General features: G+C 42.6%; 1 protein-coding gene across 4 annotated transcripts in view; it reads right to left on the reverse strand.

The window, feature by feature from the left end:
- GBF1 (golgi brefeldin A resistant guanine nucleotide exchange factor 1) overlaps positions 1–13,486 on the reverse strand; it is a 111,486-nt gene extending 98,000 nt beyond the window's left edge. For all 4 annotated transcript variants that reach the window (XM_032982049.2, XM_032982048.2, XM_032982047.2 and 1 more), the window contains exons 1-3: positions 13,223–13,486; positions 7,526–7,631; positions 6,171–6,237 (exon numbers count right to left, since the gene is read on the reverse strand). In XM_032982049.2, the coding sequence (XP_032837940.1) occupies positions 6,171–6,237; positions 7,526–7,631; positions 13,223–13,230 (181 nt within the window). In that variant the 5' untranslated portion in view covers positions 13,231–13,486. The remainder of the gene's footprint in view (positions 1–6,170; positions 6,238–7,525; positions 7,632–13,222) is intronic.
- Positions 13,487–18,144: the final 4,658 nt, after the last annotated feature.

Below are 18,144 nucleotides of genomic sequence, written 5' to 3' on the forward strand. Positions count from 1 at the left end.
CTAAGAGAAATGCAGAAAAATGTTGTGTGAACACCATCTTGCTGGGTTGTTTGTTTTCTTTGCTCTAGATATTCCCCAAGTCACTCCACTTCTTTTGAATTTATTGAGTAAGTTTCTTATTACTCAGAAACACAGAACAGAAGATGAACACAAGAGCTAAAAAGTTATCAAATTAAGGATGTTACACAACCACAGTTTAGCCCTTTCTGCCTGTTCAGTCTTAGTTATGAAACCTCTCAATTACAAGATTCCCCTTCTCAGGAGTCCCAATTTCATTCAGTAACCTATGTTGAAGGGCTCAGTGTACAATTCAACAGAATCAATTAGAGTTCAGAGTGACCTCATCCATACCTGATATCTCACACACTGCATAAATGCTGTCCCACACACAACTGAAAAGCCTTGGAAAAGGTTATGGTGCTTGTTTTGGTGCATCTATAAGATTCACAAATACTAACAGTTATCCTTTGTCAAGCACATTCCTCCTCTTTCTTCCTTTATACAGAAAATAAACTAAATCTTAAGTGAAATTATGACAATTTTGGTGTTAGCTTTGGGCTTAAATTCACATCCCAGGTCTCCCAATGCAGCTACCATTCTTAGGGCACATTAGTGTCACTCCAGGAAAATCACTTACAAAGTAAAGCACAAAATTAGCAATGACCTAGGAAAAATCTAGTTTATTATTTCTCCAGCAACACCGAGAAAATCCATGCCAAAGATATCAATAGAAACTTATTATCTAAGGAAAATTCAAAGACCTCAGCCATAAAACAGTCATTTGATTCATTTGATGGTACAATGAAATTAAAAAGATGATTAATCTCTCTCAAAGAGAGCATTTGGAACTACTTGCAGCTTCAAAGCAAAAATACTGCATTGGTTTACATTCTCTATGTACTTGGAAGAATGCCTGCATTCATGAAGACTAGGAACTTGCTTTGAAAATGACAACTTTCACTGCATTATCTGAACACAATTTGCAAAAATCAAGTCTGGATTCAGCCTGCAAGCAAAGCATCAAATTAAGGTTGTCACCTTAATCTTCATATTCCTTATAATAAGAAGGTGACAGAAAATATTAAGAGAAATTAATTACCACTTCTCTATGCTATGTCAGGTCACTCAATATGGACTAAAATTATATTGTCATCCAATAACTAGAGTAAGGCTGAGATAAAGTTATGAAAGAAACCTTACTCTATCAATTTCCTAACCTTTCTGACACCCTTTCCATTCTTAAAAATTTTATGGAGAATACAGCAAAATCTAAATGTTAGCCTGAGTTGCTTGGTCTTCCAAAATACCAAGTTAACACATATGGATACCTGTTATTTAAAAAAAAGATTAAAAAAAACATGTTTTATTTTTAAAAAGTTATCACAGGAATAGACATAATCTAGGAGACCAGTGAGTCTTCTAGCTCTTTTATATGAAGTTGATATGCAACATAAAAAAGCTTAGGTGATTTTTTTGTTAAATGTCTGCTCTAGATAACACTGCAGTCCTTCCATGCAAACAATAGAAGAAGTAACACAGCCAGCTTACAATTCATCAGTATTTGTTATTTGCTAATAAATCCAGACACTTCCTGCAGAAACTCAATATATAAATAAAATACAGTATTGCTCTTATCTGTCAAGTGCAAAGTAACAAGCATTGCAGCACTATACGTCACACATCCATATAATCTAATTCCTACACTTCTTTAAAAGAAAAGAAAAAAAAATATTACTTTTTTCTGATTTCTTAACTTGAATAGACCACAGTGAATATCCCATATTCTATTCAATAGCACTGCAATAGCATGGAGAACAGGCCACACATTTATACCTACTACCAATTCACCACTTCTTAAAACTATATCTTTCAGGAAAAGTTCAGATATTAATCCCAAATCAGGATAAAATTCCTGCACCATTTTATACAAATGTCCGATTTTCCCTAAAAACTGAGTTTCCAGAGCTCAGACATAAGAAAATGAGTGTGCAATCAAATCTACATACCAGAAAACTGATGGCTACAGTAACAAGTATATTAAGTAAGTACACTGGGCAAAGGTTCTCTTATGGTTACAGTCATTTGACCTTTAGCCAGCTCTTAATGCCCCAGCCAACCCTCTAAAGATGGAGATTTGCAGCAGCTTCTTGTCTGAAATAAGCCATGAAAAGATTCTTCTGAACCCACTGTACAAGCATTCATTTAAAATGTCATGAATGTGCATGAAATCAGAGTGCTTCTAACAGCTTACTTTGCAGCTTCTGTTTAAATGCACTAACTCTGAACCACCAGAGGATAAAAGGACTCAAACCTTCCAGTCTGGCACTCATGGACCTAAAATATACACAAGCACCTCTTCACAGGTGTGTTTACCTAGTTTAAACCTTATTTAAATAGACTCTCGATGCACACACTTTCCACAAACACCTGCTTCTCCCATTGCAGTGCTGACTTGTACAAGGCAGTTGTATTCAGTCATTTTCTGCCCTAAAGCCATCCTACACACAAGTAAGTAGTACTTCAGTCATGAAAATCCTGGTAATCCTGGTTACTGACTCATTCTCCCAGTCAGAGCAAAGCACAAATTCTACAATGAGGAGAACAACTACAGAAGTACCTGCTCTTACCTCTACATCATACTGGAATGGTCTGAAGACTTCAACTGTCACAGCAAGATTTAAGAAAACCCAACCCTCATCCAGCTATGGAAATGCAGGCTTATAATTAATTCATATTCTCAGCCATCTGTGGTTATAAAACCTCTCCCTAATGAGCTCAAGAACATCCTAAATTGGAAATACTCATGAAAGAAAAGATGCTCCGTTATCACTGGATGTCAAAAAGAAACTTCCTTTTATTGACCTAAATTCATAACAAAACTGATGAAATGGACATGTATTTCAACATCCAGACACATTTTCTAGATAGCTTATTTTAAAAAGCAGTCAAATGGAAGCTGTGGTGACAGTGACCCTAGATCGAAACTTGTATCAACTCTAACGTTTCCATCAGTTCCAAAATAACCTTTGAAGATGTAGTTGTATTTCAATTTCACACGCATGGACAAAGCGACAGTCGCTGCTTTCATATGGTCATAACTCAGGACACCAATTTTTGCTTTTTCTAAACACTGGAAACATGAGACACCACATCAAACTTAGGTTTATGGTGCTTATCTTAGTACAACAAGCATTCAGCTTTTACATTGATCTTGGAGTAACTTATGCATCACCCAAGATGACAGAACCTCCACTTCTCCTTTCTGTTTTTCAGGCAACTACTATCAATAATAATTAACATATATGCAGCCCACAGAAGTGTAAAAATGGCATATAATAAACCAAATGATAGAGGATCAGAGCAGATACGCTCTTCATTTTCGAATTATTAAACTGTTTTTACAAATCTACATGAAATTGCCACAGAAATTAAGTTTCTCTGTCAGAATTTTAAAGAGGAACATGATTCCACATAATTCAGGTCCAAGGCCCTTAGCTAGGTATGCTGAACTGTATGAGTGAGGTTACTCTTGCCATAATTATGGGATCATTTGTCCTGAGCAACAGCATCTTCTCTAGATGCTTCCTCCAAGAACCCATTTAGACATTACAATGGGATGGGATACCAGTACTTAGTTGCAGACAAGCTTTTACTATTTTGGTAATCAAATAAAATACATTACATAATTTAGTTACTCTTGAGGAACAATACTTTGAAATGGGAATCTTTAGCTGCTGGAGGCATACAGTGCATCTTTATACCCTTGACCAGGGTACTTCTGCATCACAGTCATGACAGAGTTAATACCCACTAGCTCAGAGGAGAACAAAAGGTACTCCACTGCAACATGCCTAACATTTACATTGCCTCTCTTTGCTCATTAAACAGGTTTTGGTTAAATAATGAACAAACTGTATTACAGACTCCGATGAGAATTCCAAAATTATAAATCAACTGGTAAAGCCCAGAGGAGAATGAAGGGAGTGGGAGGGAAGGAAGGATAATATTGACTAATATAAAGGGCGCAGCTTGACAGTGGATATGCCTGCCACACCTGATCAAACATGCTCCATGGGGGAGGGGAAGGGAGGGCGAGAGCAAGAGGGGAGATGGGACAAGGCAGCCTGAAATTTGCATCCGGAACAGATTAAAATGGGTTCTTGGGGGATTGAGAAAATACATAATATATATTACTATAAATGCAAAATTGTACTAAAAGCTAACTCAAATGTCAAAGATTACAGCTTGAATAAATTTAAATATAAAAGCAATGCGTTTCCATGAGCTAATGAAAGAGACATGAAAGGAAGGTTTAGGGAAAAAAAAAAATGCACACAAAAAGCCACCCACAAAAAAAACTAAGCTTGGACTTTTCATTGCCTGGAAGATGAGGCAGGAGACTGTATCATTCAAAGTACTGCTTGGGAACCAGGCCATGTTTAAAACTATAAAAAAAATGGAGCATAGCAATGATGTCCTATCTCAAGACACTAGTCAGTAAATAGCAGTCACTGAAGCTGAAACTACCTGGTTAAAAGAGCCCCATGTAGTCAAATCAACATACTATCATCACTATATATAAACAGTTATTATCTCAGCATGAACCACACTTACATGATGACTAATACTCACAGAGAGTCTCCGAATCTCTCAGTACATTAAACTTTGCTTTCTCAAACACAAGCAGATAGTAGGCTTATATTTTTTCCCCCAACAAGTCAACAGCACATTGCATCTAGCTATTCCAGATAAATGGCCAGTTCCTGACATTTACTCATACTGCACTTATTTGAGCATCCTGACATTCCCTGCTCTTGCTGCTGAGAATAGATATCTGCAATAATGGCTAAGAACTTCAGGAATCTTATTTTAAAGAAAATGTTATCTCATAGAAGGGAGAGAAGGAAAATTTCCTCCCAGAACACTTTTGGTGACTGTATACCTATCTTACAGAAGAGGAGTGAACTTACAAAAAAGCCCACAAATCCCAACTGTCACATAGTCTGTGTATAGCATAACATCTAGAACGACACTGTCCAGAAATGCAAGCTGTGCAGGAGTTCCCTAAGATGTCATGACCTGACAGAAGAGTCCTACTCACAAGAAAGCAAAGTTCACCTGACAAAGAAAAGTAAAGCATTACACCTACAGGCAGCCACAGAAGAGGAAGGAATAAGAGCTCAGAACTGGCACGTGTCCTCAGCACCTGGAAGCGACACTACTGTACTTCTAGGGAACATACCTTTTATGGGATTCCAGGCTCAGCACTAACACAAGAATGTGCACGCTTCACAACTAGAAAAGCAAGGAGTCCATCTCAAGCTTACGTTGAGTGTACTTTTGAACACTCACTGTAATAAAGGGACCAGAAATAAAGCTTACTTTCAAAGATTACAGTCAGTAAAACAAATTCTGGGAAGAAGCAGCAGAATGCCACATGCAACTCAGGATTAGCTTCACTTCAGACTCTCAACATATACTTAGGTTACACTTAAACAATCACTCCTGAAACTACAAAAATAGAAATGTGGGGGGCAAGAGGAGAAAGACAGTTTCAGAGAAAAAAAATCTCGTCACAATACACATCACTGCCTTGTATTCTGTAATCAGTATCAATTTCCAGTTCCTTTCAGTGCAACTGGTCACAAAGTAAGTCTTTCACTTCAAGATTCAAGAGACCCAAATGGAAAGTGAAGTCTGTGTTTCACTTATTACTGGTAACAGATGATGAAAACCAACAAGCCAAAGAATGTAAGAAGAAACTATATAATGAGAGGCTACTTTCTAAACATTTTCCCATCATTCACAGATCAGAAAGCATAAACAAAACACAGGAAGACTATGCATAATAAAACACCAGATTTCACATTACTTCGAGCTTCAGTATTTTGAAGAAATACGCATATTTATATATAATAAATATAGATATACACACATACATACACATGCACACACAAATATATATCTCTCCAGACAGTGGCAGCAGTGGTATTTGTGTACTAGTTTATACTGGTATTATTTGCCTAAAATTATATAGATATTTGCTCTTTTCTTGTTATTCATTGTATGACCTCTGGATAGTAAGACAAACAAGTACACCTATACATTTACTTGCATAAATACCTGTACCTAGCAGGTACACATACCTGCTGATTTCTGTATAAGCTTACCTGTTATATTATTCAGCACTTCTTTTAAGAGGCTAAAGCTATGCAGCAGGGGATCCCTTTCTTCATCCTATAGTTATATATAGGAAGGAAGTCATTAATGAGGCAAACACATTCCTGAAGACAAATCTTAATAATGGGTCTGTAAAGACCTCAACTTCATATTCACAGAAGTACTGTGAGTCAAGTTTATCACTGTCAGCACATTTATTCCATCAAAATAAAGAGAAGCATTTTTATATTCCTGTTAGCGCTCCCCAATGTCATACAGCTCAAATGTCAAAGCATAGGTTCAAAACTGAGCATTCTGGTTTGGTTTTATTGTCCTTAGAAGTATTTCTGATTAGCCTTCCGCTGTTCAATAAATTTCAGAGCAAATCTACCTCATACCATACTGAAATAGCTCATCTGGATTTGCTGTAATGTTAATCTATGCAGATTGTAATGGGAACAGAAATACAATGGCATTTGGTGACATTAAAATAACTTGAAGAAAGAATCACAGTGCAAAATTTGTATGAATAGCTTCATCCTTTAGCCTTAGTCTATCTTTATAATACTAAAATAAGGAGGTGCAGCACTTTCTCCAAGCTGCGTACCTCCTACTGCGTAGCAGTGAGCTCTACTGAAGAAATGTCTCTTAGAAAGAAAAATCGCCCTGCCCTTTGACAAACTGAAAGCACTTGTGTTGGATGACAGCCATCTGCTATTCATGTGACATTCTGAAGTGCACCACAGATACAGTATGCCACATGTACACATTTACACTGTGGAAGCCATGAACTGACCAATGCATCATTAGACTTGGAAACATTGTATTAATGGCTCTTAACAAAACAGGTTGGAAGCTTTTTAACAGGTTTCAGTCAGGAATATAGATAGCAGTCATAAAACAGAGCTAAACCAAGATACTATTTCATGTGAAAAATTTTAAAAATACCCTATATATAATGACCTCCCCAATTTTTACTTCATGGCTTTCATGATGAAGACTGTATTCTGTAAGAGGGCACAAAAGATATATAAAAACATTGTGCTAAATAAAAGAAGGCCATATATTCAAAATCCCTGATATACCAGGCGATAAAATTCTAACTAAGATGATTCCCATGTGGAATACAATGTGGGGGTTTTTTGTTTGTTTAGGGGTGTATCGGTAGATTTCTAGCTTTGTACCTCTCACACACCTCCGGCACACAAGAAGCCAAAGCTGCTCAGCATGGAACAATGTAGAAAGTTATTCCAACTTTGCTAACAAAAGTACTAGAACAAACGCTAAAAAAAAATGAAGTACTTTTCTAAAACCAGGTGGTTTCTGCCATAGCATGAACAGGTAGCAACAATTCAAGGTAACTTACCAGATGTGTGTGAGTGCTCCATCGGGCATTACGCTTTATGGCTCCCACCACCGCGTTGATTTCACCTTGTACAATGTAAATATTCTTATCCACCATCCTGACAATCCTGAAAAAAAGGTAATTCAAATTAATCTCCAGCCCCTCAGAATCATGCCCTTCCTCACATAAAACATCACATTGGCCCTAGTCAAGCAGGAGGCCTGCAGAGACACAAGAAACTCTTTCAGATCGCTGTTTTGTACATGCATACAAATACAGTTATTTTGTCAAAAGAAAAACGTTTTTCCACAGAGTGCATTTTCAAGACTATGAGAACAGTTAGTTATAATAGGGTATCTGTGAAGCAAGTGACAACTTGCCAAGGCACATTCCTCATTCTTTTTCCAGCCTATGTAAGTTCACAGAAAGATAAAGTGTTAGGGTACCAGGACAGACACCCATGACAATGCAATAACACACGCATCTCCAGCACTTATGCAAAGTCCCACAACTCTACACAGAACACAAAGCCAATCTTGTACTCTGTTAAATAAGCATCAGTGGCTTGAAGAAGCTGGCCAGAGCAAAACTCTTTGGGACTTCAAACTTTGACAAAATAAAGTAACTTGTAACAGATGTTGATTTCACACTTGCTTCACAAAAAAAGCTTTCAAGAAAGCGGACAAGTAAAAAAGTCACGGGGAAGACCGCACAAAGAAATGAGTAAAACTATAGACAAAATTGAATAGAATACTGGGAGAAAAAGTGAGAAAGCTAAAGGCAGATATTTACTCTCATGTAGCCTGAGGTCTTACAGGAAAAAACTTAAACTGCTGTACCCAGAGAGCCAGAAGAGGGGGAAAAATTTTACAAGCAGGAAATATTTGTAACAGTCTGAGAAAAAGAAACAGTGGATTACTATAGGATTGTTCTCACTATACTAGCTGTAGCCCAGATACAGTCAAGCATAAAGAAATAAGATGGAAAGGAATGAACAGACACGACTGTTTATAAAGAATAAACAGGACTTCTAAAGATGCCAGAGTCAGACGATACCATGTCTACACATGAGAAGGAATTAGTGAAATGGTAGCTAAGTAATGAGACTTTTTCAGAAGATATGAAATGAAAATAAGGAATCCAGCTTGAAATCACAACAGGCCATCCAAGGGCAGAAAAGGACTGAAAACAGATGAAATATTGATCATAACTGTTCAAATCAGACAGGCTCATTTAAAAGACTCAATTGGCAGAAGGGGGAAGGGGGGAGGTGGAAGGTAATAAAACACAGAAAATATGAGAAGGATTTTTGCCTGTGTAGCAAAAGCAAAGCTGGAAGGAAACAGGTTTGGTGTATTACTCCAGACCTCAGAAACATCACCACAGAAATTTCAGAGCACACATCCTGGATCTGTCAGGCTTCACGTTAATTAACATGTCTGAATTATCAGTAACACTTTAAATATACAAACATCCTCTGAGTGAGACTAATTTGCTTCAGGATTCTGTAAATAATGAAAAGAAAGAAAAATGTTATAAAAAGATACCTTATCACGAGAGAGCATCGGTTTTGTTGTTCCGTTTTTTTATATGTTTGCAATAGGATGAATAATCTGATGGAAAAACTGTTTCTTACTTCATTAGATTAATTATATGTAATGGCATTCCTAAGTGTTACACAATAAAGTAAGGGCAAAGACAAAAGCGTTTTATAATATAGGAACTGCCATGACAGATCAATAGTTTATCTCATTCACTACTAGATAATTCAGAAAAATAAACAAATAGTTCTGCCAAGCAGTTTGCTTGTGCCCTGAAGAACAAAGGTTTATATCTTCCCTCCACAGCTGTGTAACAACAGATATTCTTCCTACTCGTGTGTCTAATGCTTGAGAGATATTCTCATCCTCAATAGTGACTTATTCCATTTATTATTTATATGACTGCATTAAAATATTGTACAAAAACACCCTTGATCACCATTTTTTCTACTTCAGTATGTTGTCTTTGTTTTAGCACAATGCATTAAGGGGAGATTTTCTCTTCCATGTAAAATTCCTCATTTATTTCTTCTTTCAGTAATTACAGTATTTTCCATATTTTTACATCGGCAGTTTCAGGGATCAGAACTCTGGTCCACTGAAGTATTTTTTGGGAAATACTTTATAAATTCAAATTCATCAAATCTCAAGTTTTTCCTGCCTTCACTGTTACAAAACAATACTGAGCATGTAAACTTTGTAGTACCACTCCAGCCATTTAGCAAACTGACATGGAAACAAAGGCTCCCCCAACCTGATTTGGAAAAGCATGTAAAGAAATACCAGAGATATATATCACATGCCCTGCACAGACACAGATACCAAATAGTTCTGCCAATATTTAAAGTGATGCCAAAACTTAAATCCTATTCTGCATACTACTGAATCAGCTTATGAGACTCCTATTTCTTTCTCTTCTACTTTTAACCTAAAAGAATCAAGATGGAAAAGTTTGTTTAACTCAGTCCTTCCTGAATGTAGGAGCCTTACAATGCTCAGCTGTTCCCAAACCTGGTGCTATCTCCAAGCAGCAAAATATGAAGAAGATAGACACAAACCTCCAACACACGCCTTCTCCTTTTAACCTGCAAGGAAACTGAATGCACTGATCCTTTCAAGCAAGGGTGCAAAAAATCCATGTTGCTTGGCAGGGCTCTCCTGACATACTAAAATCCTGCAAAACTTAAGGGGCTTTTTTGCAATTATATTCTTTCATTGCTAACTATTTGAGAAGACTTGATGAGAATGCACTCCTTTCCTCACTGCAGATTCCATTAAATGTAGCTTTATTCAAAGGTACAAAAATTCAGTTTACACATGCCAAAAAACTTAGTGGTCCAATGCAACTGAAATAACCTCTCATGCTGGAGACACAAATTTACTCTCACATCTCTGTACATCACACATACAGCCCACTTCACCAAAAACACTGGGTAAAGAGAGGGGGAAACCCTGCTTTACATTTAAGCCTGCAGTTAACCAAGCAATAGCACATACATATTCCAAAGTAAGCCATGGCCAACTATCTTCATTCACGCAAAGGACCTTTGCAACTGTGTGCTGAAGAAGGAAAACAGAAGATAATTATAGTGTGGGGAAGAAAGCCAAACAACTATTTTCAGAGATGCACCTTGTAAACCAAACCCACCAAAAGCACCATCCATCCCTGTAAAAGTTTAAGAGTTTATTTCAAGCAATGGAAATAGCTTCTCTAAACTCTGCACTTCCCAAAGCCTACTCCTTTTAAACCATCAGATAATTTCAGGATGCATTCCTTCAGCTATATTTTCATCACCAGCAACAACTGCTCACACTTCAGAACTCAGTAGAGATGTAATACATTGAAAGAAGTTTAAGATTGAAATTAATACTCTGAAGCTGCAGAGAGAAAGTTACAAGATTTAGCAGACCAGCACTGAATTATCAGTTGGGTTTAGGAGAGCATGGTGGTAATCAAGTAAAACCACTAAATGTTTAGTCAACATACAAAAAAACTGCTAACATGAATTCAAACTTAATGTTACAAAGGTATGGCCTGACGAGTGGGGTCCTGTATAACTATTGGTTGGACAGGTTAACAGAACTACTAATGCTGAAGATCATTTAAAGTTGAAACAATCTCCCTAGCAAAGTCGTGGTACTGACACCTCTTGATGTCTTCGGATCAAGACTGGATGCCTTTCTTGAAAGCAATCTTTAATCAAACACAAGATAGTGGACTCAGTACAGACACAAATGGGTTCAGTTTTATGGTCTTGAGTTATGCAGAAAACAGGAAAGGTACCTATTAAATTTCAAATGCTTTTTAGCTCCCTTTCAGTTAGTCCTACATAAACTCCTGTTTCTTTCTCATGATAGGTTCATACATCTGCTTAAATCTGCAGTCCGGGACTCAGATATCGCTTCTGCACAGAACTGACAGGCAGCACAGTGAAAAATGACAGCTCCAAACCAAGGCAACACAGCTGTCCACATGGAAGCTGTTAGCAATGCACAGCCTCACTGCTAACAAGGTTAGAAGCGCTATGAGTGGAAAAACGTAAATGCCTGACCATATTATGAAAGAACAAAATCTAACATTCATATGCTTCTCAAAGTCTTCAGCAATGTTTCATGGTCAGTAATTACCACTACTCTGAGACACCTGAAATGGTATCGGATGTGAAATCTTCATATAAAAACACTGACAAGGTTTACATCTGCAAACATTAACTCACATGTGCACTGAACACTCCACTGCTCAACCCTGAAACACACTACCCCAAAACAGTGGATAGGAACCCAAATTTTTCCTGGGTCTTACCACAATAAGTCTCAGGTACACTTTTAGGAAACACTCCCTGCCCTACAGGGAAATGTCTGCAACTGTTCTGGAAACAAGCAAGAGTTAACATCAGAACTAACAAAGTCTGGCAGTCTTCCATCAAGTCACCTCCTATCACTAACTTCAGCCTTCAGCTACAGTAACTGACTCAAACTCAGTGAAACTACTCCAGTAAACAGCAATAATAAAAAACCAATGTAATCACTACATATGCAAGCAAGGTAGTATTTCAAAGTAAGCTTCTGTTGACCTAAATTTGCACCATTTATGATAATGCATTAATAATCTATATAGACTCTGACCTAAATTTGGCCACTTGAGTCTTGATACAATACACTGCTACCAAAACAGAATACACAACCACCTGCAGTCTCTGAATCACAAACAATTCCCACCTAACTCAAAGCTAGCTAGGTTACCCAGAAGACCAGCTGACAAGGAAAAAGCTAATTTTCTTCTTTCTAAACCACACATGGAAGGTCCATGAATCTCTTATCAGGGAATTTAACTTGCTTGAGTTTTTCATGTAATAACTACTCTGCAATAAACATCACAGGCAGTAAGAGTTCAGAGAACTCAGGATATTTTTCCAAAGGCTAGCTCTTAATGCCTGGACAAAAAAAAAAAAAAAAAAAAAGTATTAATTCATAAGTATGGCAAGGAACTGTGCAGTCCAGTGAACGCCAAAATTCTGGTCGATTAAGAATGCCCTTTAAAAGAGAAGCAGCAGTAACATGACAGTGGTGGCACATCAAAAAGGAAGGTGGGACAGGCTTCTCTGCAAGTCTCTGCACTTAGTTGCAACAGTGCAATCAGAGCCTGGAAAACACGAAGAGAAGGCAACTCACATTTATCTGTCAAAACTGCAGTGCAGAAATGAAACCTAAGGTAAGTATGGAGAGGGAGATTTTATTTCTTCCAATTACTTCATACTGTTGAAACTAAGAACCGCGGTACCAGCTGAACTCGTAACGCGCCCCGCGAGTCAGCTCGGAGCCTCCTCCTGCCGCGGCTCAGCAGCCGACTACGCGCTGGGCGAAGTCTGTTCCCACCGATTTCCCCGCGAGCCCGCTTCGCGCCCGGCCCCGCTGCGAGCCCTGCCCGCGGCCGCCCGGTGCCCAGAGCCGGGCAGCGCCCCCGGCCCGTGGGGCACCCCGGGCAGCACGTCACGCGTGTCACGTCACGGCCGCGGGCGGCTGATAATCCCCCATCCCCCCCCGCCCGCCCCCGGAGCTGCCTCGGATCCGTCCCCGCCCCCCACCGGCACCGCACGGTTCTCCCGCCGCAGCCTGCCTCCCACCCGCCCCCGCGTCGCGACAGTATCGCGACAGGCATTCGCCGCCCGGCACTGACCCCCGCATCCAAAATGGCGGCGCCTGCTCCCCGCGGCGGCGGCCGCTTCACATATCGGTCAGGCGGGCGGCGCCGCGAGCGGGAGGGCTCGGCCCCCCCTCTGTCCGCCCCTCCCTCGCTCCCGGCGGCGGCGGGGGGCGGCGGCAGTCCCGGCGAGGCCGCCGAGCGCGGGGTCCTCCCGGGCACGGGCAAGCGAAACCGGCTCCGCAGCACTCTCACTGACGTGGAAACAGGCGCACCGTAACCCGCTGCCTGGTTACTGCGTCGACGGACAGCCCAGAGAGCCAACCCTTGCGCGATGCGGCGGGCAGCTCCCTAAGGTACCCAATGGAATCACGGTCTGAAACCGGAGGAGGCGGACCCCCCGGTGACAAGCGGAAGAAAGCCAATGAGAGGGGAGAGGGTAGAACTAGCGTAGCCGATGGCCAATCACGGAGGAGCCCTGCAGTGCGGGGCGCAGCAAGGGTGGTTGAGCGGAGAAGTCGGAGGAAGGGCTGCCCTCGCAAGGCATTGTGGGTCGGGCCGCCCGCCCACGGCGCTCCCCGGGGGCTGGGGGGTGCCCCGGCCGCCGCCCGGGATGGGGCCGGCCCAGCGCCCCCGGGCCGCCCTGGCAGCGTGCCGGGTGGGGGGAGGGCGGCTCCCGGGTGGGTGACCGCGAAAGGGACCTTTAGACGCGTGCCTGAGGGTCTTCCTGGAGGGGAAACGGGGCGAGCGAAGGGTTGCCAGTGGCGCGGGGCCCGTAAAGCAAGGCTTGCGCCAGCCACCTCTCGTTGGCAAGGTGAGGCGGTGGCTGCCGCAGGGCCGCCCCTCCGTGCTCGGCAAGGATCTGCCTGCTTGCTCTTACGGCCCCTCCCTGGTTCTGCGGGAGGTTGTGCCCGGAAAGCAGCTCGTTTCCTCCCGAGCCCCAGTTCCGCTGTTCGTGTTGGGAACAGCTCCCCGGGAGCAGGCCCTGGGTGGGTGGGCAGGCAGGCAGGAAAATTCACATGGACGAAACGGGGCGTGCAGCTGTTAGGAGAGTACACGCGACAGCACTTAGCGGGGCACGCGCTGCTTTTGCTTCTTCCGCAGTCCAGCTCACGGGGTAGCTTTTCCTCAAACCTGAACACAACTGGTGCTTTGCTCGAGTTGGGCTACAAGCCGTGTGCTACAGCCTCAGTTCAGCCAGCCTGGCAGCCAGGGACCATGATTCTGTTTAACTGCTGTTTGAAGCCAGTTTATTGATCAGTTTGCAGCAAGAGCAATCACAGCATTGCAAACGTACAGCATCTAGCACAGTGAATTCTTGGTGCCAGTTTAACCTTCTTAGCCACTTTGCCCATCTATGCCCCAGTATCAATGCAGTGTACTTTAATGGCAGTAATTTTCAGGCTTTGCTCTGCTTGTTTAAGCCTCTGCCCATTGAATTTGAGGCAGAGGACAGAAGGTCCCTGCAGCTACCTAACAGTTCTATAGCACTAGCATCTGCAGCCAGGACAGCCTGAGGATCTGTTCTGACAGGTGTTAGAGTGGCCAAAGCAGCAACTACCCCAAAATGTTACGCTCGCTCTGTAGGGAAAACAAATAAAGGTGAAGGAAGAGTGAAAGGGTCAAAAAATACTCATTCGCTGCCCTAATAACAACTTCATCTGCTGTAGCGTGACTAAAGGAGTGACATTCTCCAACAAAGGCCCAAGGGAATGTGCAACAGAACTCTTCTCTGACCAGCCAAACCCAAATCTGAGGCTGACTTCCAACACCACCTTAAAAGATGTCCCTCTCTTGAGGGCACGACCTTCAGAGAGGGTGTTGTGGGATGGGACGCTCTGGAAATGGTGGTCACCGTATCCTTCCCTCTCCACGTAAATAGCTGCCCGAGTATTGCCTCATCAAGAATTAATGTTTCTTAGACTGAAACTGCTGTTATCTCCCAGCTCAGACAGCTGGAGGCCAGGGGACCTGCTTCAGCTGGACTTTACCTGGTAACTTGTAGGAAGTCTTCGGAGTTGGAAGTTTAAGCTGTAATTACATTAGGCAGCCACATAAGCTGCACATATGCAGCCCTAAAATGGAACAAGAAACAGCATGTTCCAGTGGCCTGACCATGGGCTCAGAAGCAAAACATATCACGCCAGCCTCTTCTGCAGCCATGATACATGCAGTTTTTAGTTTGAGTTCCTCAGCTATAAAACAGGTGGTCAAATACTTACCTAGTGCAGAGAGATTGCAAAGGTCACTTAAGCGATGAGTGAAGGTTTGCAGAACAAGTGGATTAGTTGCTAGTGCTTTCTCCTTCCCTTCTTCCCTGCTCCAGCAGCTGCTAAAGCCCCTTTGGTATCTGCCAGCCATTTGGAAATTCACAGGAGTTCGTCATTGCCACTGAGTCCATTTGCTCACTGCTCAGCGAAGCGGGGTTTGGGTGCTGGCTTGGCCATTGCACACAGCGCAGCTCAGCCCAGGTCAGCCAAGCCTGTCTGCTCTGCCAGGGAAGGGGCTGGAGCCCTCTCCATGCCTTCTTGACCCTTCCAATGCCAGCTGCACAGCTCAGGCTCCCACCCAGTCTGATCTGGTGAATCGGACCCTGCTATGGTGTTATTTATGGAAGCCTGTCACGAAGCTTGAAACCGAGCCAGCCAGGAGCCTTCTGCTTCACCCAAATGCGTCTTAGTGCATTAATAAAGAGCAAACATTGCAATGTGCTTTGCATTTTTACTTACAATACAGCACTGCATTGTCTGGAGAGAAAAACAATACGGTACAGCCCCGCACTGCCTGGAGAGAGTTCACTCACATGCACTACAGCACTGCGTTAGTCAGCCCTCAGACAGCCCAGCACCGCCCTGGCCACACAGAAAATCCTGCTGATGTGACAGTGCGGCACCAACGCCCCCAGCTCGGCAGCAGCAGGGAAACCTGGATTGCCTGGACTGCCTGATCCAGCAGCCCTTTGCCAGAGCGGTGCACAGCTGTGTACAGACCATATGTGGGCAAGTTGGAGCACCCTGTTTGCACCAAAGGATCCAGGTGTAGGACCAGGACACAGGACAGTCCCTTGTCCCTTTATTCCCAAAATAATGCACTAGTTCTTACACACATTGTGGTAAAATTAAACCAAAAATCAGGCAAGCACAGTCTGTGCAAATCCCTCAGGTTCCTGCTTTCTGGTCAGGAAATCTGGGCTTTATCCTCACTGCAAAGATGCAGCTTTTCAGCAGAATTTCTGTCTTGAATATTCCTCCTCAGCCCACAAAGAGCATATGGAGGGGCTGCAAATTCACTCATAGTCATCCCCTCAGGTCTTGCCCAGGTACCTGGTCAGCTCACCTGCTTTCATCTGAGACACCTGAGCAGCCAGCTCCTTGCAAATAGCAGTGTCTCCATGGGGCACTCCAGCTGCTTTCATTTGGGTCCAGATTGCCAGTGTAATAGCCAGCTCCCCACAAGACTTTGATGAGACTATCACAAACCCATGTTGCCAACCACCTCCACCTCTGCAGTCTGCTCCAATGGACAGGACCAACTTTGCACGGTCTGTTACTCTTGCTCAGCCCCTGCCAGTTCATGGTTATCCACAGAGCCCAGATATCAGACCCATGGGCACATGCAACACAGAAATTTTCCAGCAAGTTAAATAGTCTGAGAGAGGCTGAACTTCTATCCCCTCCTCTTGGAGACTTTTGCTACTTCTCAGAGGCTTAGTAAGGTCTCCAGAAAAGGGGCAGAAGGAAGGAGTTGGCTCAGAAGTTACAAGCAGTTGTCACAGCTAGAAACTATTTGCAGCCACTCTCCTCAGAGCTGAGCATCCCAAAACTGCTACTGAATGCTGAACACAGTGGTTCTGAGCAGCTGCTCCTTTCCAGGGCGGGCTCAGGTAGAGGCTAGCCCAAAGCCAGCTGAAGGCTCTCCAAAGGAAAACTGATGTGCTGCATCTGGTGCAATCTGCACTTGGGCCAGGACCTGCAACTGAAGCAACAGAGCTAAACTGAGATACTCAAAAACATTAAAACCCTTCTCTGGAAACTATACAAAGTACAATATTGAAGCTGCAGAGCAGCCTCCTTAGGCTAAAATACCCTGCCAGCTGTTCTACTTAGCCCAAGCCTCAGGAACACTCCTGCGCTTCCCAGTGACGTGAAACTCTCCCGATGTAATGTTTTCCATTGTCTCTTCTTGGCTGAGGCAAGCCATGCCTTTTTGGCAGGAGCAACCTGGGCTCAGTTAGTCATATCTTCGTCATCTCTTGGCTAGACTACAGCTACGTGATACACCTGGGCATGAAGCCCACAGCACTTGGCAAATGCCAACCAGAAGAGCATGCTGCAGTGGGAGCCCTGGCTACCACAATCACATCAAACTTACCCTCCACTTCCTAGGCCACCTTTTGGCTTGAAAGCCAAGCCAAATTCAAGCCTGAGTCCTGATCTTCAAGGCATTTGATGGCATGGACCCAGCATAGCTAAAAGATCAAAGACAAAAAGATGGAAACCATGATCAACAATCAACAACTCTGCCGCTCTCCAAGAGCAGTGGACTCATCCAGTGTGAGGACCAGGTTTGCCTGGGACAGAGACAGGGTTTTCTCTGAGAACATGCTCTTCCCGGCTGGTGAAAAATGAAGTATGTCTAAGATGCTGAGTAATTCCCTCCTTTTGCATATTCCATCTCTCTGCCAAGATGTGAGTCAGGTTCACTCTGAGATTAGTTTGCTTTTGCATTTTTTTTTTTTCATTTTTACTTGATATAAAACAGTAACATCTGTCTCCTGGACCCAGGTAAAGTTCTTGGTCTCTTCCCCAGCAGTGATTTCTCCAGCTGGCATGACAAGATGTAGCACAGCTAGGAAGTCTTGGCACTAACCAGCAAGATCTGCTACTACATTTCAACAACAAACACCAGAGCACTCCCTCTTGGAAAGACCCTTCAGGGGTCAGTCCGGTAGTTGCACC

Source organism: Tyto alba, unplaced genomic scaffold, assembly GCF_018691265.1.
Source record: "Tyto alba isolate M040663 unplaced genomic scaffold, T.alba_DEE_v4.0 Super-Scaffold_1, whole genome shotgun sequence".
NCBI lineage: Eukaryota > Metazoa > Chordata > Aves > Strigiformes > Tytonidae > Tyto > Tyto alba.